Source organism: Cucurbita pepo, chromosome LG15, assembly GCF_002806865.2.
Source record: "Cucurbita pepo subsp. pepo cultivar mu-cu-16 chromosome LG15, ASM280686v2, whole genome shotgun sequence".
Lineage (NCBI taxonomy): Eukaryota > Viridiplantae > Streptophyta > Magnoliopsida > Cucurbitales > Cucurbitaceae > Cucurbita > Cucurbita pepo.
In genome coordinates, this window is record NC_036652.1 from 4,086,205 (window position 1) to 4,111,773 (window position 25,569).

A 25,569-nucleotide genomic window follows, 5' to 3' on the forward strand; every position below is an offset into this window, starting at 1 on the left:
CTTAAGACTAAGTAAGCTAAACAAAATCTTAGAATGGGATACCTCTAGAATATCGTGCACTTAGGCTTGTGAAATAATTACCAGCGGACCCAAATCCCAGTATTCTAGACCACGACAAGTTTGTGAGACCTTGCGCGAGAATTCTAGAGATGAATGAATCCAAGTCTAAGCCACCAAGATCCGCCCCAGAAAGAACTAGTAGTACACGACGGTGTTTGTAAACAACCGAGGTAGCCGCCAAACTTGAGTAGTGTGGATAGTGTCACCAGAACCTCCACTTCCCTCTCTGCTTCGATACCGTATTGTCGAGACAAAACTCTGATACTAAGATCGTTGAGCTAGGCAAAGCCGAACAAAGAAGTGTGACCTGTGCCTCGACCCAGCAGTGATAGCTAAGGGGTATTCTGAACAGGACCCCTAGGCCGTAGGAACCCATCCTTGAGGGAGGGAGAATGAAACCACGTAGGGTGACTTGGTAGCTGACTGATACACAGAGGGTTCGAACTCCCGATTTTGTCGGTTAACCTCCACTAACCTCCACACATGATGTTTAAGGAGAAATACTTATTCAAAACCAATCATACTATCCCCTTAGTAGGTTAACCAACCTGGATGTTTAAGGAGAAATACTTATTCAAAACCAACCATACTATCCCCTTAGGAGAGGCATGTCCACTTTTAATGGTAGAAAAGAGAGTTAAAAGCTTAGTTCACCTTCCCTAAAATCCCGGCTTTAGAGCTCCTGAGACATGGCTGTGAATACCTACTAACATATTGACATGGCTGTGAATACCTATAAATATGTGCATACATTTTTGTAACCCATACACAATACCCTTTCATTTTTTTTTATCCATTGTAGCTCTATGAAGAGTTTTAAGCCAAGCCTTCGAGAAGCATGGACGGTTGAAACTATGATAAAAAGTTCAAAAACATCACGCTATTATATTACATTCTCTCTTATAATATAAGATTGTATCCTTCATTGTATGCATTATTAGTAACTTAACTCATTATCCACCATGTCTGAAAAAGTTGTGTACACAAAACAAACAAACAAACAACAGCAAACTACAACCTCGTAATAGTCACAAAAGCAACTGAATTACCAAAAACAAAAACGACACCAGAAATGTGTCTGCAACCACTTCAATTCGCCGATTCCTGCAGTATCCGCACCTCCGCCTCCGTCCCACCGTGGTCCTTCCCCGGCCTTCCTTGCCCAGCCGATTGGCCTCCCGCTTTCCCCAGCCACGACCCCACCGTGTCTTTCACCACACCCACCACACTCCTCCCCGACTCCGTTGCACTCCCTTTCGGCGGCTCCCTAAATGCACTTTCTCCAACTTTCACCACCTCCTGCTTCCTTCTATTCAAAGCTTCCGAAATCACTTCCGACAGGGCTCTGTCCTCCTCCCCTGGCTTCAGCTTCTCTGTCACTGTTAAAGCTATCTTCGATGCCACAAAATCCTTCGCTGCCACTGCTTTTCCACTCACCGCTGAACCCACAGCTGAGATCTTCTGAGCGTAACTGACCTGATCTCTGCTTTGATTCTGTTCGTCGTTTACTTCCATTTTTGCAAATGAATCCAAAATCTGCGATTCCCCTGCTTCTTCGCTCCCTAGTTCAAAATGAAAACGGACAGATTAAAAAAAGGGTTTTTTTTTTTTTTTTTTTTTTTTTTTTTTTNTTTTTTTTTTTTTTTTTTTAATGTTAAATTAGTTACCTGTGCTTGCGGGATCGTGAACTTTGACCTCGGAATTACGAGGGTGAAGGTGGGTTTTGTTCTTAGGCGCGTGAGGATCCTCCTCCAACTTACTTGGAGACAGAGACATGGTCGTGTTTGAGGCATCAGCAGAGTTATCCACGGAAGTAAAGAGTGTGGTAACTGCAGCAGGATGACTTGTCGTTTCTCTTGGACCTGGAGGAGGCATTCCAATTCCGACGCCTTCATGCTGCCTTTCTCCACCCACACCGCCTCTCATTGCGGCACCTTCATACACTGCCCATCATATAAAAGATCCATGTAATTTGTGGTGTGGATGATTGAGAAGAGTCCCGCGTTCGCTAATTTAGTGGGTTTATAGAATAATCTCTCCATTGGTACGAGACCAATATTGTACCATTGTTGGATTTATAAGAATACTCTCTCCATTAGTACGAGACCAATATTGTACCATTGTGGAGGGGTGTGATTTCTAACATGGTATTAGAGTCACGTCCTTAATTTAGTCATGTCAATAGAATCTTCAAACGTCGAAGAAAGAAATTGCTAGCCTCGAAGATGTATGAACAAAGAGTGTACTTTGTTCGAAGGCTCCAGAAAAAGGAGTCGAGCCTCAGAGGGAGGCTTTCGAGAGCTATGTAGACTTCAGGAGAAGCTCTATGATATACTTTGTTCAAGGGGAGGATGGTTAGGGAGAGTTGGCTAATTTAGTGGAAGATCGTGGAAAATACAAAGAGACTCACAGAAAAGTCACGAGAGATTATGCTCAACAATCTCTCAATGGAGAGCATATCATACCAGAGACAATAAGACTCACAGAAAAGTCAAAGTCATGAGATTATGCTGAATGCAGACCATATCATACCATATCATCACGAGATTATCATAAGATTATGCTGAATGCAGACAATATCATACCATATCATCACGAGATTATGCTCAATGCAGACAATATCATACCATATCATTGTGGAGGATCGCGATTCCTAACCATTTGAGTTGTTTTTTAAGCATCAAAAGGGAAAATAGATACCAGAATCTTGAAGGACCTCATCGTCTTCTTCATCATCATCATCGTAGTCATGAGGATGGTCATGGGCTCCATGCTTTGTAATATTGTCCTTAATCTTCTTAGCCTTAGCCTTCACTTTCATCAACACTGACTGCTTCTCATGATGCTGCCCATCTTCTTCCCCTTCCACGCCTACCAAAATGTCATTTTTCCCTGTTTTCTACGCAAAAAACAACCAACTACAAAAGAATAAGAACGATACCTTGGTGGTGTTGTTGCTGAGGGGCGATTTGGGAGTCCATAATGAAAGAATGTGACAAGCTAAGTATGAGAGATAGTAATTATAGTAAGGAAGGGAAGAGGGTATGTCTTAGAGGGAGTTTTTGCATGGATGTGTGGCCGTTTAAGAAGAAGACACGAAGTAACTAGTTAAGGGTAATGCACACGTAGAATACAACGTGGCATGTCACTCTTGTGGGAATCTTTTTTTACGTAATGGATAATTAGAGAATGAACGCCCCACCACCAAAAAGTGGGTAGAAGGTAATGAGGGTTTATATTTTTAGGTTAGAATTGAATTGATATGAACCAACCGCCATCAATTATATTATATGTTTAGAGGAAAATATAAAAAAAATAGAGTTGAAATTATCAAAAGATATTTCAATTCATGCCACAGGGAAGAAAAATGAGATTGATATTTCAATTCATGCCACAGGGAAGAAAAATGAGATTTCATATTATAAATTTTAGGTTGATTACAATTTCTAATAATTTAGAGTTATTGTATTTCATTAATGTATTTTAAGACTTTTTATTTCTTTTAGGAATAGTTTCATTTTGAGACGGTATAAAGCCATGTATGTTGTATTTGTAAGCAGACTTGGAAAACATAGTAAAAGAAACATTTGTGCTTTTCTTTAGCCAATAACTAAGTTTCTTTGCAATTCTATGTAGTTTAGGTTGCATGTAGAATCATTCAAGCTCGACATGATTAATCTTGTTTGTGGAGTGATTTGAATCTCAAACAAGTGTTCTTACGTTGCGATATTTGATCAACAAGAATCATTCAAGCTAGACATGATCGATCTTGCTTGTAGAGTGATTTGAATGTCAAACAATGAGATATTCGATCAACAAGATAATCCCAGTGATCATATCATGAATATTTAATTTTGCATCTAATAAGTCATTCATATTGACTGGATTGAAAATCGAGTTTTATAATGATCCAATGAAGAAAATTGATTTGATTAGATTGACTCGAGTTGGGCTAGTCAACTTGGACTAGTCGTCCCTAACTTCGAGAAATGGTTACTGGCGCGTGTGTTCTTTGTATGACCATATCTTTTGTAATGATCCCATGTTTATGATAATAGTAAAAATAAGAAGGGGAACGTTATCATATGTAGCACCATCATTTAAAACAAATCACTATAAACATTTTTATCGACTTAAATGTTTATAAATTCATTTTAAACATGATAATAGGTGAAAATACGAATGACAACATTTCTTTTCAAAGTTTAGAAATAATAAAATGTTGTTGGTTTATCCCAACATTAAGACTACGACTTAAGTGTAGAAACTTAGCTGTCGTGATTTGTCGTGATTTGATTCTGTAGCCTCCACCACAGCTGAAGTAGTAATCTGTACCTGGGACCTTTGTTGGGGTCGAAAAATACAATCACGTGCAAACACAGTTCATGGTGGGGCCTACTTCTTGTGACTATTTCTTCTCACACCTGAACCCACTGGATGGGATTGTATACATTCCCTAGGTTTGACTACGGGCTAGCGCATGCTAACATTGCCAAAAACTAACAAAAAGAAAGAAGTGTGTATCCATATCATGGTGTATGTTTACATACAAGACATATCAGAAAAGTATCCTATGCTCGTGACACACAACATGCATGAAATCTCGCATTTTCAAATCATGGTACATGGTTATGATGCTTCCATACTTTTCATGACATGACCTTCCTGTGAGACATACATACGTGTGAATGACATATCAATTCATTCTTATTATACATGACTCATCAGTGTCTCATACGATATAATGTGAACATGATATCATAACATATATAGATTTGACATATTAGAAGAACCTTCATCACATGAAGATCATAAACATCACATGATACAAGTAATAAAACGTAGATAAACCACATGGTATGTGTTATTCATATAACATATAATGTCGAAAATCAATCACGACAAGCCATTGTATCTTGTTCTTAAATCGAAGGTCTTGTTTTCACTATATATATGTGATAAAGAGACTTTAAAAAGAATCCAAATAACAAAGATCGATAAATTAAGTTACCAAAAGATTATGGAAGAGACACACCATTGTTGACACGAGCTATGAAGGTTTTAAAAATGGACAAAGATGTCTCTCCTATTTGAGTCGTGTTTGTCGTATCTTGCTATGGTTGAAATAATTACCATAGTTTATTATTAATATTTTTAAAAGTATATGAATTTTGTAAATAAGATATTTTAAAAGTAGAAAGAGAAATTCCAAAAAGGGTACTATCTTCTTTTCTCTAATCTCTAAAAATGGAAAGAAAAAGGGAAGAGGAATGAAATGAATTACATCGCAATAGGGGTACTTTTGTAAAAAGTAAAGCTATTTAACTAATATAAAATTTAAAATTGGGGGTATATATTGCCCCCATTTGCAGCGCCAAATTCAGTTTAGCTTCACCGTGACCGTTGTCGCTCTTTTCTCTGTCTCGCTCTGTCTTTCGAAATGCGAACTCGGTTCCTCAACATTGATTTCTTCGCTCCAGGAAACGAATCCTTCCACCGCCTCCCTGTCCCTCACCTCGTTTCTAATCCACTTTCCACTGTCGGCGACCTTCTCCACTTCGATTTTCTCCCTGAAATCTCTCTTGGAATCGATAGCTTATCAATCGATTCTGCTATCTCCAGGTTCTTTGACGACGTTCTTCCGCGGAGAATCGAGGATGATGATGTTTATCGCGATGCTGGTTGTCAGTCTTCTGGATTTCATGGTTCCGCGGAGAGGATTTTCTCTTCGGGAAGTGTTGGAACTCGACTTCGGGAGGTAAAACTTTTTGCTCAATCAATGCTATTCAATTTCAGTACAGATCTCGAGTGAATGTTCTATACTTCTTGTGGCTGTGAAAATAAATCTGTTCGTGAGAGATTCTACGAAGTTTATGGTTAATAGCGTAATAAGCTTGATTAAGTCTAGGAACGGTCTTTAGCTCAATTTTTACGATTCTCAAGGCTATCTAATATTCTTCAGAAGATATCCTCATTTCTGCTTTAATTACGTGGTTATTTTTATGTGAATCCAATGCGGTGATCGAACTCAAGAGTCACGTCATTGTGAGGCAACAAATTGTCAACTGAAAGGATTGTTAAAACATGAAATGATTTCCAATGGATACTTTTATGCATGATTTTCATGAAAAGCCAATTTGAGATGTTTCGGATGAACTTTTGTGGTTTTATGTTTCTGTCTTCCAATCTAACTTTTTCACAGAAATGCATCTTCAAAGTGAAATATAATCTATATAATACAAAAAGCCTGCCATACAAGATTTCTCACGCTAGGGAACCACAACCACGTAGGGCAATGTTGTTTCTTAAGATGGGGAGAGCGAAGAGAAAACTTGGTGTCTAGGAGAATGACTTCTTCCTTCACCTGTAGTTATCAGTACTTGATTTGATTGCAAAATAGCACGTTTGCTGACAATGATTAAAATTGCTGTTGACTGGATCGTCTCTATATTGTCGAACCCAACTAATGTAACTTATCAATAATTTAACTAGATGAGTTGGGACGAACTAACAGTACTCTAGCAGTAATAGTGACCAATAATTTAACTAGATGAGCTGGGACGAACTAACAATACTCTAGCAGTAATAGTGACCTTTAAAGTACATTTTGATTCTATTTTTTGTTTAACAAATGTGAAAATACTAATATACAACGTCAAAATGAGTTAATTTTTATCATACTTCATAACATTTTCTTTTCTTCTTCAACGATAATAACAATTATTATTAATATTATATAGATTCTCAGTAATTTTTTTATTATTATTATTATTATTATTTTTTATGTACATCACCTTTGGACAACCTTTAAAATTGTCATCTTAGACCTGAAACACCGATTCTATCCTGATACATTTATTTAAAAAGATAAAATTAAGATTGAATTGGAGAGTAACCATCAAGTCCTTGAGACAATGTTTAAAATTACTACATCATTGGTTAAGAAGTAGCAACTCTTGAGGTTCTCATATTGATGTATCAATACTGGCTGCCCAGATTATGGGCACTCTTCAGTGTAGTTTTGTGATTCTCAAGGTATTGTCTTGGAGGTTCTCGTAATTTCTAATTTTATTCGTTAAATAAACGTTTCTCCATTGAAGGAAAATGTAGTTATGATTCAATAGTTAGGTATAAATTAGATTAGTATTAGATTGAGTAATGTCACAGACGCCCATCATTCTAACTAAAAAGAAACCTCCATGATTTATTTTGCAACCTGCACTAGGAGAACTAGTTAGAACCAATCTTGACATACCATTTCTTCTTTCACCTTTTTTGGGAAAGTTTTCATTTGTGTTTCCTCAAATAAAATAATCATGATTATGTTTTTTTAACTCTTCATCTTAAACTCTAGATATTTTTCTTTAAAGGATTCTGGTAGTGGTATGTACCTCCATCACTTAGTCAGCGTTTCCTCTTTCCTTTTCTGGTTCATTTTTGTGGATTGCAGCAAGAAGCTAAGGGTACTTATGAAGATAATATGGAGGGGAGTTGGAAGAATTTTGGATCTGAAACTTCAGAGATGGAATTCATAAAAGTACCCTTCTAGCTTTCTTGAGATAAATTATTTTGTTGCATTGTTATGGTATAATGAGGATTTGAATATATAACATATGTTGTGGCAGAAGGATATTGGGACTGAAATACGGAATAGAAACTTTTCAAATGATATGATCCAATTTGAAACACCTCAGCTTGATGCGTTCTTGGTATGGTGTATGACTATTTAAAGTGAAAAATACATTTGTGGTTTATTCTACTTAACTAAACTTTGGTTACGTTGTGTTAATTGTTTTGCTCATATCTGTAGGAAAATGCCTTCTTGTTTGAGAAGGAGGAGGTACAAATTCTGACGGGAATGCCAGAGGTTGAATTTGATCTTGTAAGTGGAATATCCTTGTAAATAACTTCCGTAATTGATGTGATAAGCTAGATTTTATGTCGTCCATAGTGTTGCTAAAGAGAACAGGAATATTAAGACTTTCAACATTTTTTCATTCTTAGGATTCTGATGGACAATGGAACAAGAAGTGATGACATCTTGTTTAGAAGATAGTATTTGGGTACAAGAAAAATAATTAAGTTATTATAATTGATTGATAATGGTATAAGCAGTTACAGAATCTGGTTTAAAAGGCCTTAGGTTAGAACAAGGAAGATGATAACGTAATTATAATTGGTAGACAACGGATTAGGATGTACGAATGACATTATTTTAGGATAAAGAAAATTGTAAAGTTACTATAATTAGACAGACAGGTGCAAAACGTGCCGCATGTCTTTGCACCTATCTGAACTCTGAAGTGAAGATTTTGCTTGGAAGAAGATAACGAGTTTTCTCTCATTCTTATTGTGAGATTAGAGGATTGACAACTTAAGATGTATTGACTGAGAAATAATGATTAATTGGTTTAGCTTTTTCATAATGCACAGTAGTATGTGCATTACTCAACTTTTTATTTAAGCCATATTTATGAAGAATTATCTCGTCAGTGGCTGTTGAAGGATATTTGTGTGATCCCATTAAATAATTTAATGGAACTAGTTGACTTCCTAATTTATCTTTTTGGATTTATTTATATTTAGTTAACTAGTATATATAGAGATTTCAATAATATAGATTATCTAGTGATTTAGAAATAGCATTTCTGCCTTATAAAAAGGGACACGTAATTTTGAAAATTAATAAGAAACGGGTCAATTTATACTTGCAACAATGGCTTTCAAAAGTTTACATATATTGCTATAATGCTGGTGATGCCAGTGTAAACCTAACTGTCGGCAGGTCTCTCATAGTTATAACTAACTAACTTTTCTATTCAAGATTTTCTCTACTATATCTTTCACGTAGATGAACTTCCTTATTTTCCGGGTATCCTCTCTTCTTATAGAACTTTAGTTTTTGTGTGAAGTCTGCAAATCTAAAAAAGTCACATGTATCTTCCTCATGTTTTTTTTTTTTTCTTCACAATTTTTAATGGTTTCTCGTTATAGGTAAAATGACGATAATCTGGATATTTATTGCAGGAGACCCTTAATCAAGGGCTTCTTAAATACCCTTCCGAGGTCAAAGAATCAATTTATGATGTTGAAATCATTCCCTCAGAATATCTCTTGGACCAAGAATCTTGCTTGTTTGAAGATGATTTTGCTCAGGACCAGAAGCTATCGCATCAATTCACCTTTCCCTTTTTAGAAGTAGACGAGATGGTTCTTGAAACTTTGGCATTCTTGTCGTTGCAGGATGAACTTTTCTTTATTCTTGAGAATACTGAATCAGCTCACATGATACAAGATGATAATTTACTTGTCAATAATGAAGAATACTTGTCCTCCATGAGGTGTGATGCTGAAGAGTTTCTTTCAGATCATTTTTTGAGGCCATGTGCTGTTTCTGAGTTGGCATCCCCTGACATATCTGGAGGATTGTCTGACTTAATGAGCATGATGGAAACTTTGGAGATTGCAGTGAGCTCTGAAGTTCAAACAAAATCAAGTTGTGATTTGTCTGTAGAACCAGCTATTTTTGAAGAATTCCAGCTGCTGGACACATACTCAAATCAACATTTTGGAGTCATCTTGGATTTGGAAGTATCGGCCATGTCAGAAATTACTGACTGTACATCCATTGAAAACACGAATTTCAAGAGTTTCAATGAATTGATTGTTTGTCATGAACTTGTCCTTGTAGATGACACGTTCAAATCATTACCTGTGCCTATACTATCTAGCCAGGGATCTGAAAAACCCCTGAATGCCTTCATAGAGGATGTTCTAGCCAACCTAAATAAACAATCATTATCAGCTTCCGATGGCATATATTTGGATTGGCATCTATTGGATGAAAGTAGCTACAGCTCTGGACTTTATTCTTCGTATCAGAATATGTTGGAAGAAATTAATTTGAAACCCGTAGAATTTGACCAGGAACCTTGTGAAAATGATGGTATATTTTATAGATACGTTTTCTCAGATGATGCTTTAGTAAGGGAAAGAACAGAAGACAAGGGTGAACTAAAGGAGTCTTTTCCTGAGGGTATTCCAATGCTTTCTGGTCAAACTATTGACGTTGCTTCAAGCAAATTATTGAATGAAAGATGTCAACAAAAAGAAAGGCAAGGTCTTGCAGCTGTTGGAAATTCCGAGAAGGCTTTATCGTCATGGAAATCAAAATCAGAGTCCAACGATCTCAAGTTTTTCTTGAATTCTCAAAAACCTGCTCGTGTGAGAAAGAGTGAATCTGTATTTAGTGAAATTGACACCAATACTACTCTCCCCAAGGTTCCACGTGATGGAATATTAACTAACAAACCTTCTATGTCCAGTGCTGATGATAGTCTGAAGCAATTGAATGTTGCAGTACATCAAGTTTGTCTGTCTGATAACATTCTACATCTCATTAATAACTCTGAGAAAACTTATCTCGCTATCTTGCAGAATGAGACAGAGCTGAGGAAGAAATATCTTCCATATGTAGCTGAAGATTATTTATTAATGCTCAGCCTTCCGAAACAGATGTTAATAGACTGTATTAAGAAAATATATCTGCAAGGGACCAATACTTACTGGGAAGAAAAGATAATGACATTAGCCACGTTATATGCCACTAAACAGATAGTTTGGTATTTGTGTTTCTATGGTATCCACCCAGCTCATCTATATCTAAAGAAGTTATGTCAGAGCTCGGAGTGCTTAAAATCGAGGTTGGGTTTCTTGGTGTCATCGATTGAGGAAGCAGGAAAAATGGTTGGCAGAGAAATTACCATATCGCATCCGGCACTTACTACTATCCAGGAAATCTTGTGCTCAAGGACTTCTATCAGTAGTCTCAAAGTTCTGGTTGTAGCCAACCAAATTTTCTGGTGGTCATTGAAAAAATTGCTCGGGTCCTTGGGGATATCCTTTGCAGAGCTAAATTATGGGAGTCTTACAGATGAGCAAGTATCTAACGCAAACGCTATGGTTGATGACCTTGCTTCCAATTGTTTATTGGTATCCGAAGAGTAAGTTCCAAATTTAGTAAGTAAACACTTCACAAGCTACTTGTTGTAGGTCATGTTTTAAATGCTCAACGAAACTAGAAACTTAACATGTAATGAACGATGAGGGAGGTTGGCATGGATAATTAAACATTCACTCATTAATTATCAGTTTTTTACTTTAAGCGTAGGTTATATGCAGCAACAGATGAACGCATGTTAGGAGTTTTATGAGATAACTTTATTTTCTGCAATTAGGTTTTTTTTTTTTCCTAGTGCATTATAGATATATTTTTTTTCTCATGCTAGTATTTAATTTGTTTTTCAATGTTCATCACTCAAACGAATTATAGCCATAAATTGGGAATATTCAATGTGAAATATCATGCATTTGCATGTAGATAATCCATCACAGGCAACGTTTAAATGAAAAAAGGACTAGGCGGAATACCCTACCCAATGACACCAAAGAGAAAGAAAACCTATTTTCATCAAAATCTTTCTCCTTTATGGAATATTTTGCATCCAGGGCTAGATATAGTGTTGTATATTTTAATTTAAAACGAATTTTATACCTTAGGTTTTAATTGATGAGAAGAATACCTTCTCCATTGATATAATGGATTTGACTTGTACATGCCCATTGGAGTGCTTTTCATTTTTTATATTTTCCCCTTGAGCTTAGTGTCATAGAGCACTTGTCTTTTTTCAAAAATATGTTTGTAAATTGTTGTTTTTTCCTTTTGGTATTAAAAAAAAGAAAAAGAAAAAAGAAAAGAAACTAGCTGATGCTCAAGCAGAGGTACAAATTCAAGTGTTGAGGTAAATTTTCATTTTTTAACAATTGTGAATTGTGACATGGTGTTCCATGCTTCTTGTATGAGTAAAATTTAAATCGAAATCAGAACGTATGGAATCCAAATGCGATAATCCTGGTATTGCAACTTTCAGAATATTTTTTCATCCAATTTTTGCCTTTTGACTTTGCATCGAGTTCTCAATTATTATTATGGCACATTCTAAATTCAATAATGTGTTTGGAAGAACTAAAAATGTTTGTTCTTCCCCAATTTCAAGGTACATATCTGGGAGTTTTCCATTCAATAAATTTAGCATTGTCTTGGAATATGGAGGTCTGAATGGTTCTTCTCAGATCTCCGCTTACTTTTCAAATTTAATCGACATGCCTCATCTACACTTCATAATGTTGGAACTGGATAAGTGTGGCAATTGCAAAGCATTTTGTGAAGGTGTTGATTTTCCTCAACATAATGAACTGACAATCGTAAGTTTGTTCCTCATACATGTTTGCTGATATATTGCTATTAAGCAATGCCAATGATTATTATGGGATTACATGCTTTTATTGAGTTGGAAAAATATGTTACCATACCTATCCTTAAATTTACAATTGATTAATTCTTTCTGTATCTGTTCTTAGGAAGAGAAGTCTTTGGTGGAGAATCAAACCATGATGTTGGAGAAATTGTTGAACTTTTTACCTGTTGAGGAAAAGTATATATTGGCCTCTCCGAAGAAAACAATAGAAGCAGAGAATCGCAGAGTGTCTCTGCGAGCACCAGTAGTACCAGTCTCAGATAAATCTCAACATACTGACCTTGTGTCCTTTCCTGAGGCAATTATTATTGTGAACACTCAGAAATTTGAAAAGGAAATGATTGTATGTAGAAGAAGTTCCTATCAAAGAATTCTTGCATTGGAGAAAGAAGGAGTGCAGGTTGTGGAACGAGATCTGTGTTTGCCTGTGGATCTAATAATTGCTCCTGGAATTTGCTTATTTTGGTATGACTGCACAAATATTGACAGGAAAGGCAGTACTTCAAATGAAGCTTCTTTGTCCTTGAATTTATGCATAGAGAATATTGCAACAGATGTTCTGACCTCTCTGAGCTTCGCTTTTCGTGGTTGCGTCCTGGTAATTTTTCTACTCTATGAAGACTGTTTATTCTTATTATTTATGAAGAGACTATTTCCCATTACCTTTGTTTCTTCCCTTTTCGACTCCCTTCCTATGCATTTGACATTATTGTCATAATTTTACAACTGAACTACTATAGCATACTCTTGTATTCTTCTTGAAAATGCCAGAGTTATCTTTAATTTTTGTTGAAAGTTAGAGACAGGATCTACCTTCCAGCTACATGCTATAGCTCTGATGCTCAACATGAAAAATCATTGTTTTAGTTATGAGTTAGGAAGGTGCCAAAAATAGAAAATTTTGCTAAACTGCACAGGAGGTCGAACCAAACGAGGGAATTTAACAGCTTGTTTTCATGTCTTGGGTAGAGGTTTATCAGAATCTAGGGAATTTGATTGAAGCAATATTTTAGATATAAAAGTCTGCTTCTGTGAACTTGTCCCTTCTCTATAAACACTGTCACTTGGCTTGTTCGTGGAAAATAAGAGTCCTTAATTTCCTGGAGTTTGCAATTAGGCTTGTATAATGTTTTTCATTTTCTTTAATCATTCAAGACTTGGTTCGTATTCACTCATTTTTTATATTTCAGTTTTGAAAAGTGATGACCAAATTTGTGCACAAATGAAAAAGAAACTTTAGTCAAGTGATTACAGTGTATGCAGGATTCTGTCATTGTCTCTAAATCTTATTCATTATTAGCTATACTTCAATTCCTGCATTTTCTTGCATGGACATGGAAATTTTTTCATCATAGTGTAGCAATTAGTTGGTTAAAAGACCTCAGTAGACTGATTGTTGCTTGTTGTTGGTATATTATAACCAGGTGCATAATCCCTGATATTGGTTATTCTCTCTTTTGATACAAATAGTAGATTTCTTTTCAGGTCTTCGAGGGAGAAATCAGTTCCCTATCCATCGTCATGGAATCATCAGATGGACTTTATGCTGCAGCGGCAAGTTTAGAAATTGATTTTCAGCTCTTCTGTTCCTATTCATCTGAGTTGACGGATGAAATTATCCTAGGCTGCATTGAAAATGTTTCTAAGTTGATGACCAGGCGCATATACCCCAAGATGTCTGAATCAGAAACTCTTGCTGAATCATTTCTTACGAGTTTCCCTTCAATTAATCCTTTGATAGCTCACGGGATACTTTCTTCAGAAAGCCTTCTTGCTGACTTTCTAGAGTGGCCACATGAGCGCAGGCTCCATGCAATTAGAAAATATAGTATTCCCGATGACTGTATCTCTCTATTTAGTGCTCTGTGCAAATATGGTGAGCGGGAGGATTCAAAATCTGTGATGACAGACTGCTCCTCTTCGCTATCTTCTGGGGCTGATTCAGAAAAGTGTCACTTTAATGGTAATTCTGAAAGGAAGAGAAGAAACTTCACTGGTGGTTCCCAATGCATTGAGAAAAATACGGATTGCTTGTATTCCAATACGCTGAATCCGTTCACTGCTGGCACTGCAGAAACTTTAGTAGCATCCAAGTCATTTGGTTCTCAACTGTTTGAAGATCCCGAAATATTTTGTGATCTCAAAGGTTTATCTTCATCTGTAAATAATTTCTTTGATCAAAACCATAATCTAGCGTCTTTTGATGCAACTGTATCGATGGATCCTACCAGGGTCTGCAAGCCACGTGATTGTTGGATCTCCACAGCTCCTGAAATATCCGATGAGATTAGAAGACATTGTTCATCATTTGTCCAAAATCAGGGTTTAGACCGAAGTAAAAAGAAAATACACAACTTTCATAATATGAACAAGTCTGAGAATCACCATGAGGAGCTTATAGCTGAAGTAGACAACCTGATTGATAACCCTGTATTAAAAGATCACTTTGCAACTATGGCTCCTATGAATTTCTTGCCTTCGATGCTTGAGAATGAAACAGATTCATCAAGAAAGTCTAAAATTCAAAGAAGATTGTCTTATGGACAAAGCGATCACCCTTTCTGTGCAGTTGATGTTGGGAACAACTCGAGTTCAGATTTTTGGAGTTCTATCAATTTGCATGGACAGAGTTCACGAGGATTGGACAATCAGTTTCCAGATCCTAGTTTCGAACCCAGTATTATGCCTCTTAGGTACAAGGATGATCATTTAGATGAGGGTTTAACACAAAATCCTTTAAGAGATTCAAAAGTATCGTTTTCACTTTCAGAGAAGCACACATCACATTCTGATGTAACCCCATTGTCCGTTGCTCTCCGTTCAAAACATCTTCAAGAAAGTTCACCTTGGACTATGGAATTTCTTAACCGAATTAGGGAAAAGAGCAGAAATCGTCAGCATTCGGTTCCACGTGGCTCTTCTTCACCTTTTCCTGAGAATTTGGGTAATGTAAAAAAAACTGTTAAAAGAAGAAGTCCCTCCATTCTTGAATTTTTCAAGTACCAAGGGGGAAGCACTCTGCGGAAGAAACCGGAACAAAAGAGACACAAACCATCAACACAATCATCAAACTCATCCAAGAATGTATTAGTTGCAACTCGTGAACTTTCTTCAGGGACGCCTATCGATAAAAGATCAAGACAGGTTTATATGTGCTTATTTCTGATACCACATGTTAGACAGTTTTCTACATTCTTTAAAACAATTTCTCTGAAATCACTTTCAGACTTTATCTTATGCAACTGATGGCAATGGGAGCCAAACTAAGCTGGTCTGGAGCAATGACAATTATGGTTTAGGAAAAAACTCACAGAAACTTGGTAATAAATGATCCAATGGAACACTGCATATGCTGGCAAACTAACAGGTCATTATTTCTCTCTTTCTTCTTTAATTTTGTATCTTTGAAGTTATAAAATAAAGTAATTATGCTTAATGTGCAGATTTCATCAGCGAACTATTCTAATACAACTGAAATGGTGATACTGCAGCTTAATCGCAAAGATATATCCTTGATATTTCACTGGTAAGCTTTATTGGATGCACAACCATATCTTTTAATAGTAAATTAGAAGTATAGAATTCTCATATCGACATTGTCCCATCAACTACTCATGATTAGTGGCAAACTGATACTAGCCTGTAGATGAAACTGTTATTTCTCTTTTGCGTAAGGAATATGCACTTTTACTTTAGAAGCCTTACTCCAGAAAAATTAAATAAATCCATTTCTTCAAGTAATGCCAATAATTTTAGTTTCCAAACATATAAATTTGGAGTCGTCTCGATTGGATCTATTTTCACCTATACATTTGTGACTAGAACACAGTGTTAATTTGTAGGAAGTGTTAATATAACAATTTTGAAAGTGATGTTTTGGTAATTTATGTTCTGTTATTTCAAAATCTGTAACTTGCGAGGTACACTGCAGCTGCGCTGTCGTGACCTTGACAGAGAACCAAAGCACTGGGATCATCCTCAGATGTGCTCAAACATCCTGTATCTTGATAAGCTTAGAATCTTATTATATTCATACTCAAATGCCACTTCACATAATTTAATTATGAAAGGAAGACTGTGTCCATGTTTGGGAGCTCCTTATTCATGATTCTAGCAAAATGCTCTACATTGAGTTTGTTACACGTGTCAAGATGAGTGGATAACTTAAAACTGTCAGTTTTTCTCTTCATAGATGGAATCACGATTTTAATCAACATCTTAATAAAACCCTCATCTAGAATGGAGGCTCAAGAACATATAAGTGTTGACTATGATTATACCCTTTTTACCTAATTGTTACCATTAACTTTCTGAACCCAGCACAATGCAACCTTATTGGAAGCTAACTCTATGGGAAAAAAAAATCTGGAATATAAGGCCCCCGATTGGTAGTTTGGTGCTGAAGCTTGAGGGTTAAGAAAAATGGGCTTGTCTCCCAATAGAAAAAAAACAAAAAAAAAATGAGGGAATAATCTTCTGACAGCAAATATCTATAATTTTGTAATTTTCAATAAATTGGTTACACCAAGTTTTCTGTTTAAGCACTCGATATTTTCCTGCTGAATATTCTCAATGACTTGGTGAAGAACCAGGTAAAAATACTAATTTCTTTTACTATTTTTAAGGTTTCGCACAGTCATTACAAGTTGTTGTCTTTCGCCTTCTACTTCTGCAAATTTGAGACTTATCTCTGAATATCTCTCTTCCATTTCTTTAAGCTCTCTTTCCATAGTTTGGTTCTTCTCCTTTAGAGAGGACATTTCAGTAAGGAGGTCAATACAACAGTCATCGTTACTTTTACCAGAAGTTGACAATTTCAGTTCCTTATTTGATGAGTTTGAGTCCACTTTCCTGCAAATCAGAATTAACATTTGTATATTTAAGTAAAGAGCCATTATAAGACCCATAAAATACAAGTAAGTTATGGAAATGAACATGCTTCTGAATGTTGAACTGATTGACTGCTTATACCTTCCACAAAGTTCTCCATGAACACTGTTCTGGTTCGGTCTCTCTTCTTTATTACTTGTTTTGGTGATACCAGAACGGTTGATGTCCTACATTTCAAAGACATCTGATGTGTTAGCAGTCTAGAACATGGATGAAGTTATATCAATGAAACAAAAAACAAGGTCTAACAAGGGCAATATTAGCCTAGTATGAGGCAAATTCATTTCATTTTTTATTTTTGATATCTCATTTTTCACAGAGAACTATGATAAACATTAAGTGCTTGACAGTCTTTTCACATGCTCCAATCATGATGATCTGGAATTTATGTAGATGGAGACAGGAGTCACCCTGATGAGGTATTCTGCATGTGTATAATTACGTATAATGCTTCTCAGTAGAAAAAAAATACGTTAGGTAGCTAAGTTAATGTAGTTTTGTACTTGCAGCAGAGCTTTGACCATTTAGATTAATTCTGAACATAATCTTGTTCTCTAAGTGACTGTCGAGATGATTCTTCTCTAGAACAAAGATAACTTTGTATTTACTACAATACTAGTTCCTTGCAGCTGCATTGCTTGCTGTCATACATTGACAGTAGATATTATCTTTCTTTCTTCTATTTCATTTTTGAATATATGTTTAATCATAAAAATTTAGTACTTTCTAACTATATAAATGGTGGGGAGGACTTGGAAAACATCAATTTTTCGGAATTTTGTGTAATATTTTGTATCTGGATATTTAGTTAAAGGGCTCGAGAACTACCTGAAGCGATTGCATCACCTCTTCTGAAGCTGAAAGCTCCTGCATGGTATGAGGAAGCGTTTGAGATACATTATGAATTGATGCTGAGGTTAGATTCAAAGCTGAAATTTCTTGAACTTCCAAATTGATGTTTGACATGCAAGAAGTTCTCACCTTATTTTGTAGATCACTCTTTAGTTCGAGTACCTGTTTTCTTAGGTTTTCTTTCTCAGAATTTTCTGTCCGTGATTCCTTCCTTAGCTCATTAATTTGTGCTCTAAGGCTTTCCATTTCAGCTAGTAGATTGTCGATTAATCTATCTTGCTCGTGTTTGGAAGCTTTCATTCTAATCAGCTCTTCCTGTACCTTTTCTGCTTCTCTCTTCGAAAAAGCGATCTCTTTTTCTAAAATTTCCCTTTCTTTCCTTCTTTCTTCCGATGCTTCCATTTCAGAAATTAAACATTCAGGTTGTTCGCTCTCTGCCTGCTTTGCAATATGCTTTTCTGCATTTAGCGTTTCTATATTTGATTTCAGCATTTGGATTTCCTCCTCCTGATAGTCTTCATGCTCTTTCGCATCTTCAAGTTGTCTGGACTTATTATCTAGCTCCATTGACATGTGATGCATTTCATTTGTTTTTAACTCTAGCTGGAAGGAAAGGTCATGCAGTTTTTCTTCGCTCTTTTCTGAATCTTCATTAGATTTCTGGAGCATTTCTTTCAATACTACTTTCTGCAGACGCAATTCATTTATTTCTTTGACAGATTTAATGATTCTCTTTTCATTATCATTTAACTTGGAAGCCATTTCCATTGAGAACCTTTTACTTCTCTCCTGAAGAATGACGGCTTTTATGGCATTTTTCCATCTTGTCTTACTCAATGCTTCTTTTGCTTCTATAGCCATTTTTTCCAACTGAACATTGGCATGTTTGATGGCATTGAATTCGTCATGATACTCACGAGTCTGCTTTTCCAATTCTCTCTCCATGCGCTTGATCTGACCTTCAAGCTCATTGATTGAGATCAAAGATTCTGAAAACTCCTCAGTTTGTATTCGGAGTTTTTCTTCTAGCCTTTCTATTTCAGATTCCAGTTCTTTTATAACAGCCAAAGAACCCGAGTATTCATTCTGTTTTCTGAGATATTCTGCCTTGTTTCTCTCGAACTCTGCAGAGATGTCTTCGTTTTCTTGCTTGAGGATTTCATTGTCTGACATGAGTTGTTCTAAATGCATCTCTAGCTCTTCTATGTTCTTCAAGTGCATTTCTATTTCTCCATTCAAATCTTTGATCTCCTGTTTCAACATGTCCACTTCCTTGACATTGTCATACCCTTGAATCAATTCTTTTGGCACTTTTGGGTTCTCATCATTATTCCTTTTACAATCGCAAGCAACTTTTCCATCACTCTCCGAGGATTCTAAAGTTCTTGAAAGATCAGCGATTACCCGATTCTTTAGCTCAATCATTTCTTCGAGATCTCTCACTGCAAGAACTAAATCAGAGTTGGAGTCTTGTGTTTTCTGCAGTTGAAGCTGTTGATCAATTCGTAATTCCTTTTCCTGCTTAAGCTCTTCCCGTGTTGCGGCCAGCTGAATCCCTGCTTCCTTTATCTCAGACTTCAAAGTTTTGGAGTCCTCTGTTTCATCATTACATTTCTTCAAGAACTTGAGTTGTTTGCACTCTGTTTTGAGTGCATCCCTTTCCTCAGTAAGGCAAATGATTTGTCGTGATAGATTCTGCCCTTGTATGGTCTCCTTCGTGACCTGTTTACGAAGAGACTGCAACTCCATTTCTGTTACTTCTAGCTTTCTCATGAGCATAACATTCTCATTTCTTACCCTTTCAATCGAACTATTTGGAAGCTGGTGCATCTTTTCTCTTGAAGTGTGTTCTTCAATACTATTTCCTGAGTCACCAAAACTTCCATCTGAAACTGAACCCAGTGACCATTCCGTATTTGATCGCTTATGCGCTTGGTTTTTCACCCTAGTGGTGTCGACCGTTGCCTTAGTCATGGAGTTCTGTCTAAGGGATGACAAAAGGGTAGGACTTTGGATAGCATTCTTCTTTGATCTGGAATCCTGTTGAGTATTTCTTTCATCGTTACTACCATCCCAGTACGATGCAAATTTAGCAGAATTACAGCCAGGGGATACTTTAGAGTTGCCATTTTGTTCTGCATCCTCACGTAATGTACTTAAGTCGCCATTCTGCAATCCCACCAATATAATTTGGATCAAGCGAATGGGTCAACCTATCCTTAGTGATTACGAAGTTTTTTTTATTGAAAATGAAAGGGAAATCTTTCTTCAATCAAATTGGTTTTAACTTCAAGGAAACTATTCTGCATTAAAATATGTTTCGCAGGTGTTGTTCCTAAATTCAAAATGAATTGGAAAATTGGAATGAGACCTTACTTCTGTGGGATAATGGTTTCCTTCTGTACTTGAAAAGCTAAGCTGGCTATTAAAGAGGTTCTCATGTTGACATGGTGCAGCGCCGTTCTCTTCATAATCTCTGTTAATTGGAAACTAAAACTTCATAAGGTGAGGCAGATGGAAAACAAGCAAAAAAAGAAAGGGTCACATTGTAAATTAAAGTAAATCTCAGGTTCTTGTTATTACCTTTTATCATTATCTCCCTCCATTTTATGAATAGTCACCTGTTTAGCCAATTTCCATGAATATCAGGAACATCCACATATATAAGAAATAATGTCATGGCAGTTTTACTAGACTTCAAATTTCTAGGTACAGCTCAAGTGGATGAGAAATAGAGAACCAACGTGTAGTATGGCGCCAGAGTTTGCGAACTTGAGAGGAAGGGAAACTGTCATGGGTTCAGTTTCTGCTTCAAAATCTGCAAAATCAATTGAAGCTTCGCCCACAAAGCCAGATTTTGATGATCCCTGCACATACACACACAAAATTTTACAACTTGCTCCACCAGATGGCTAATTACGAACAGGAGAGTATTTGGAAGTCTGTGTTGCTATGCCTTACCGTTGAAACCACAAAATGGTAAATTTTCTCATTGATTTTTCCTGTTTTTATCTCCCTAACAAGCTTGACTGTTTCATAAACAGGATTGTCCCACACACAAGTTCCATCTTGAATAGCAGCTTTCTCAAGCTTCACTGTTGCCTTTCCTACATCATCTGGCACCAAAGATATCATCAAAGCCGGTTTCTTCAACTTCGGCACCTGAAAGAAAGCCAATAGTACTGGGTAAGATCCTGTCCCTTACAAAATTGAGTTGAAAAGTTCAAACTTCAAATATTCTCTAGCCATCAGCGTATTATCTCGTTAAAATTACTGAAAATTTATAACTAATTAACATTAATATTTTTAGAAAACCAGTAAAAATTACCGACATTTCATGTTGAGCAGAGAAAAATGTAGTTAACTACTCCGGCTTTCAAAATCATTACCTCTGTTGCCTGGAATTGCAATTTGAATACAGCTTTGATCTTCTGCTTCTTGCTCCATGATTTGAACATTTTTCAAATTCTGTTTCAGATCTCCAAGAATGAACCTCTAGTTCCTGACCAGAAAACCCACCAGGCTCTTATCGAATATAAAATGTTGTTTAGAACTTGAAGTCGGTCTGATGAATTGTTCTGGTTTGAACCGGAATAAATTCTCTCCTCCCTGGTCGCTGCAATATTGGAAAATCCTGAAAGCAGCAATAAAAGATGGGGGCCTATAAAAATTAAGTTTTGTGGAGATGGAGATGGAAAAGATGAGGCGAAACAAGTAAAGAACTAGTTACGTGGGAAGAACAACTGAGAAGTTTCTCTCCCATGGCAATCAGACAAGCAGCTGTGCAGTATTGGAAGAGGAACAACGCAGAAATGCATTATGATTTACTTTTGGCTGCAAAAGGCAGCGGTGCAATGCTGCCGCTATTTTCTAAATGACAAATGTGACCCTCTACTTTAATGATACCTCTCCATCAACCAAATGAAAACTTTATTTCAACGTTGGGAACAATGCGGGTCACGAGCTTTTGGCCTTCCACGTTATTCCAAGCTTGGTAAAATTTCTCACATTCAACTGTTTATTTATTTATTGTGTACTCTTAAACTTTATCATTGGTCTAAAGTTGGTAATATTATCTTCCATATTTTATAAATATTTCAAAACTTTTTAAAAGAATTTTCTTGAGACTTGGAACATGGTGTTTGAATTCTGGAAGTTAAAAGCTAAGTTGAAGGGTATTTTTGTAATTTGTCCTTATTTATATTCTGGTTAACACTCATTTCTTCAACAATTTTCATTCATTAAGTTGCAGTTTGGTGCCTTGTTGACTTCAGATTGTTTCATATCAATTTTATATAATAATTTCAATGGCAGTTTAGAGTTCTCTTTTCCAGAGCACAGTGGTCCTGCACTGTTGAAGTGTGGTAACAACCATATTTATATCTCCAAGGTACGGCGACTCAGATGGCATACTATTCAACATATTGATTACTGGTTTAGATCTATAGTATCAATGTTTTGACTAATTAAATTAAGTTCTATTTAAATTTGAGTTCTTAATTTCATCTCATTTAGAACTTGGTTCGTTCAGCCTATTTCGAAATTTTATTTGCCCTACTAATTAATAGCCTTTCTGTCCTTTTCTCTCTAATTAGCTGGATTCAGAGTGACCTACAAGTTTTTTTTTTTCCTTCTTTTTTTCTGTTTTTGATTCTTTTAGGTTAACATTCACTTTTTCCCCTTTTGTATTTTGAGTCTACAATTTAGTTGCCTTTTATTCTACTTCTTCGTTTATTTATTTGTTTAAGGTGATTTTGATGTGATTCCCCACTATTATTAACATTAGTACATTATCATTTTTTAAAATTATTTTGTGTTATTGATGCTATGCTTACGTTCAATCACTTCCTTCAGACTAGTCATATTTTATTTTATTAATTTCTTTGATTTTTTTTGTGGTAGATTGATATTAAAGTTATAAAAGTTTTAATTCCTCAAGGTTAGTATTTTATAAGTGAAGCTTAATTTTGAGTTAGAAATTAACTAAATGTTGATCACCGGTATATGTGATAGACGAATCCAGCTAAATTGGTGGGCACCTTACTTTACTTTTTGTTTGAATTTTTGGAAAATTATCATGTGCAATTAATATCACATGACATATTGTAGATTACCATTATGTGTAATTAATGAAGAAAACCCATCATGTGTTAATAATCAATATCATTCTAGAAAAGGCTAGTTTTGATAGGGTAAATAAAATGGTCAGAAAAAATAGAGCCATTTGAATCTATAAAATGACCAAATTTTGTGGCATTGAGAGTGTTTGTAGGATAACGTTGTGCATAGTTAGTTTGCCAAAGCCACATAAGCTGTATAAGAAAAGAAAGAATTGGTAGGTCGCATTATTGGTTTGTTAAGGAAAATGTGTGTGTGTAAATGAGACGAAACACGTGGGGTCATGTGCCATTTCCACTACACATATATATATACATATATATATCCATTAATCGATGTGGTGTGTTGGATATTGATTATAGATTCCAGCTGGTTTGCTCGTGGAGGTTCCGTTCTTCATTCTGCCATTAAAAAGACCCCACTCCAAGCAATTATGGACGACGTAAGTGCTCAAACTTTCTGCTTTTTATTTCATTTTTTATATTTAAATTTCTAATCTCAATTGATGCTAGATGTCTTATCAATTCCTTATGAAGTATTAAAAGTATAATTCAATTAATTGAGCATTATCTGTGTCTTATTAAAGATTTATTATAAATTTCAAGAGTGAAATTCTAAATGGAAAGTTACTTTTATCCTCGCTTTTAGTTTTGCTTGCATCAGACCTTTGCTGAAGGATAATAAAGTGAGTGCTCAAAAGCTAGATATGCATGAGAAAGTGAGTGGAATCTGTATGTGGCTCTAGGTTTTGATGTTGCCAGAGTATATTAACCTCTATGTGGTTTTGATGTTGTGAGAGTATATTAACTCTGTCGAAGATATTTAGTCCTAAATTATGGTTTAATATATTTTATATTTGACCTTTTATTATGCAGAAGTATATTATATGATTTAAGATATTTAATCTTCCATTACGATTTATCTTAAGTAATTGAAAATATTTAGTCTTCCATTACGATTTATGATTTATCTTAAGTAATTGAAAATATTTAGTCTTCCATTACGATTTATCTTAAGTGATTGAAGATATTTAGTCTTCCATTACAATTTATCTTAAGTACCATATTTGACCATTTATTATATGCAAATATTTAATATGATATTTAGCCTTTTGTAAACTACAGTTTACATAGGTATCATATCTTATATTCATTTATTGATATATCCATTTTCTTTATAATTTATTTGATTTTGTAAATGATTATTTACTACCATTTAAGTGTGGTGGTTTTAGCAAATATTCACTGATTAGATACCGAAACTGAGTATGAGATTTAGTTACAGTCCTACTATTAGATACTGAAAGTGAGTAGGAGATTTAGTTATAGTCCTACTATTAGATATCGAAACTGAATAGGAGGTCTAGTTACCGTCCTACTTCTAAGATATCGAAGGAGCATGGTGTGTTTTCATTTATTGCCTTCATTTAGACCCTTCTTTAAGTATTATTATTATTAGTTTCATTCTAAAATGCATATAGAATTATTATTAGTTTAAGTAGATAGAGATTGTTTCTCTAACGACCTTACTCGTTTCTTTACTTTCAACCCATCTTAAAATTAATTTTTATTGTTAGTATTTATTAATGTTTTGAGTTGGTAAATTATGATTATTTTCATGTATTGATAAAATTAGAGGACTAATTAAGATGGAACGAGTGATATTTTAATTTAAAATTATTTTACTTTTGTATTGATATGCAAGTGTTAGTGAGTAAATTTATAATTTAAAATTTTTAATATTCTCAGTTTTTAGTTTTTTTTTTTTTATTTCTTTTTTTTTTTATTTCTCTGTCTGTGTAGTGTGACCAGTCCAGTCCTATAGGGAGACTATTAGTGTAGATAATGATTCCTTCATGCATGTTGGATGTTTCTTATTTGGATATAGATATTATTGTTGTGTTTAAGATTTTCTTTTCTATCCCTTTTCGCCATCTTCACATTTTGTCCCACGTATATTGTTTTATCATCGTGATTTGTAATGTTTCATTGGCTCTTTCATTCTTACTTTACTTTTGAGGATGAGATAATGTTTTTATCAAAAGTATGAGGATCTTTTACTTTATTCATCTTGAATGCTTTGGTTGAAAATATTATTTATAATCCCTAAAAGAATATAAAAATAATATCTAAAAATAGAAATTCAGTAATCAAATAATTGTGTTTAGTCTTAGATGTTAGGAGAATTTCTATAAATAAAATATTTTCTTATTTAATTTTAGATAATTAATATATTTTTTATTATTAAATCAAATTATTAAAATTTTAAGTCCATCTCTTAACCTCTATCTCATATAATCAAATTTAACCATTTTTTTTTTTTTTTTTTTTTT

The 25,569-nt window shown here is 35.2% G+C and overlaps 4 protein-coding genes across 9 annotated transcripts; 2 read left to right on the forward strand and 2 right to left on the reverse strand.

Moving 5' to 3' along the window:
* Nucleotides 1-925: 925 nt before the first annotated feature.
* Nucleotides 926-3,072, reverse strand: LOC111811522 (low-temperature-induced 65 kDa protein-like). Its single transcript, XM_023698413.1, has 4 exons — nt 3,002-3,072; nt 2,761-2,931; nt 1,728-2,003; nt 926-1,622 (listed from the first exon to the last, which is right to left on the reverse strand). Exons 1-4 carry the CDS (start codon nt 3,039-3,041, stop codon nt 1,150-1,152), a joined length of 960 nt encoding a protein of 319 aa, XP_023554181.1. The 5' UTR covers nt 3,042-3,072; the 3' UTR covers nt 926-1,149.
* Nucleotides 3,073-5,470: 2,398 nt separating this feature from the next.
* Nucleotides 5,471-16,562, forward strand: LOC111811513 (protein SHORTAGE IN CHIASMATA 1). 6 transcript variants are annotated; one of them, XR_002817554.1, is made up of 11 exons: nt 5,471-5,818; nt 7,511-7,597; nt 7,686-7,769; nt 7,871-7,942; nt 9,088-11,063; nt 12,117-12,324; nt 12,481-12,975; nt 13,851-15,521; nt 15,604-15,744; nt 15,821-15,903; nt 16,298-16,562. XR_002817554.1 is itself a non-coding variant. In XM_023698400.1 (10 exons), exons 1-9 carry the CDS (start codon nt 5,501-5,503, stop codon nt 15,706-15,708), a joined length of 5,016 nt encoding a protein of 1,671 aa, XP_023554168.1. In that variant the 5' UTR covers nt 5,471-5,500; the 3' UTR covers nt 15,709-15,744; nt 15,821-16,562. The 6 variants fall into 6 exon arrangements, 4 of the variants coding, with proteins under 4 accessions (XP_023554168.1, XP_023554171.1, XP_023554169.1 ...); XR_002817553.1 differs by having other exon boundaries at nt 16,309-16,562; XM_023698400.1 differs by having other exon boundaries at nt 15,821-16,562.
* A 292-nt stretch (nt 16,563-16,854) lies between these two features.
* LOC111811514 (interaptin) lies at nt 16,855-21,981 on the reverse strand. Its single transcript, XM_023698405.1, has 10 exons — nt 21,850-21,981; nt 21,509-21,753; nt 21,081-21,281; nt 20,864-20,986; nt 20,703-20,740; nt 20,496-20,595; nt 18,249-20,288; nt 18,096-18,134; nt 17,349-17,434; nt 16,855-17,228 (listed from the first exon to the last, which is right to left on the reverse strand). The coding sequence occupies exons 2-10, from the start codon at nt 21,575-21,577 to the stop codon at nt 16,979-16,981; spliced, it is 2,946 nt and encodes a 981-aa protein (XP_023554173.1). The 5' UTR covers nt 21,578-21,753; nt 21,850-21,981; the 3' UTR covers nt 16,855-16,978.
* Nucleotides 21,982-21,995: 14 nt separating this feature from the next.
* On the forward strand, nt 21,996-24,104 carry LOC111811536. The gene is made up of 4 exons (XM_023698429.1): nt 21,996-22,113; nt 22,434-22,509; nt 23,600-23,679; nt 23,886-24,104. Exons 1-4 carry the CDS (start codon nt 22,019-22,021, stop codon nt 23,980-23,982), a joined length of 348 nt encoding a protein of 115 aa, XP_023554197.1. The 5' UTR covers nt 21,996-22,018; the 3' UTR covers nt 23,983-24,104.
* The last annotated feature ends 1,465 nt before the right edge of the window (nt 24,105-25,569 follow it).

Bases quoted from the DNA above. Each gene is read 5' to 3' on its own strand.
- LOC111811513 (XM_023698400.1), top strand. From the start codon at position 5,501: ATGCGAACTCGGTTCCTCAACATTGATTTCTTCGCTCCAGGAAACGAA. The intron at 7,598-7,685 runs GTACCCTTCTAG...ATGTTGTGGCAG, and splicing joins CAGAGATGGAATTCATAAAA to AAGGATATTGGGACTGAAAT. The intron at 12,325-12,480 runs GTAAGTTTGTTC...ATCTGTTCTTAG, and splicing joins AACATAATGAACTGACAATC to GAAGAGAAGTCTTTGGTGGA.
- LOC111811522 (XM_023698413.1), bottom strand. From the start codon at position 3,041: ATGGACTCCCAAATCGCCCCTCAGCAACAACACCACCAAG. The intron at 2,932-3,001 runs GTATCGTTCTTA...ACATTTTGGTAG, and splicing joins TCAGCAACAACACCACCAAG to GCGTGGAAGGGGAAGAAGAT. The intron at 2,004-2,760 runs GTATCTATTTTC...TATGATGGGCAG, and splicing joins TGAGGTCCTTCAAGATTCTG to TGTATGAAGGTGCCGCAATG.
- LOC111811536 (XM_023698429.1), top strand. From the start codon at position 22,019: ATGATACCTCTCCATCAACCAAATGAAAACTTTATTTCAACGTTGGGA. The intron at 22,510-23,599 runs GTACGGCGACTC...TATTGATTATAG, and splicing joins ACCATATTTATATCTCCAAG to ATTCCAGCTGGTTTGCTCGT. The intron at 23,680-23,885 runs GTAAGTGCTCAA...CCTCGCTTTTAG, and splicing joins TCCAAGCAATTATGGACGAC to TTTTGCTTGCATCAGACCTT.
- LOC111811514 (XM_023698405.1), bottom strand. From the start codon at position 21,577: ATGTTCAAATCATGGAGCAAGAAGCAGAAGATCAAAGCTGTATTCAAA. The intron at 21,282-21,508 runs GTAATGATTTTG...GCTTTCTTTCAG, and splicing joins TGCAATTCCAGGCAACAGAG to GTGCCGAAGTTGAAGAAACC. The intron at 17,435-18,095 runs GTAGTTCTCGAG...TTTGAAATGTAG, and splicing joins AGGTGATGCAATCGCTTCAG to GACATCAACCGTTCTGGTAT.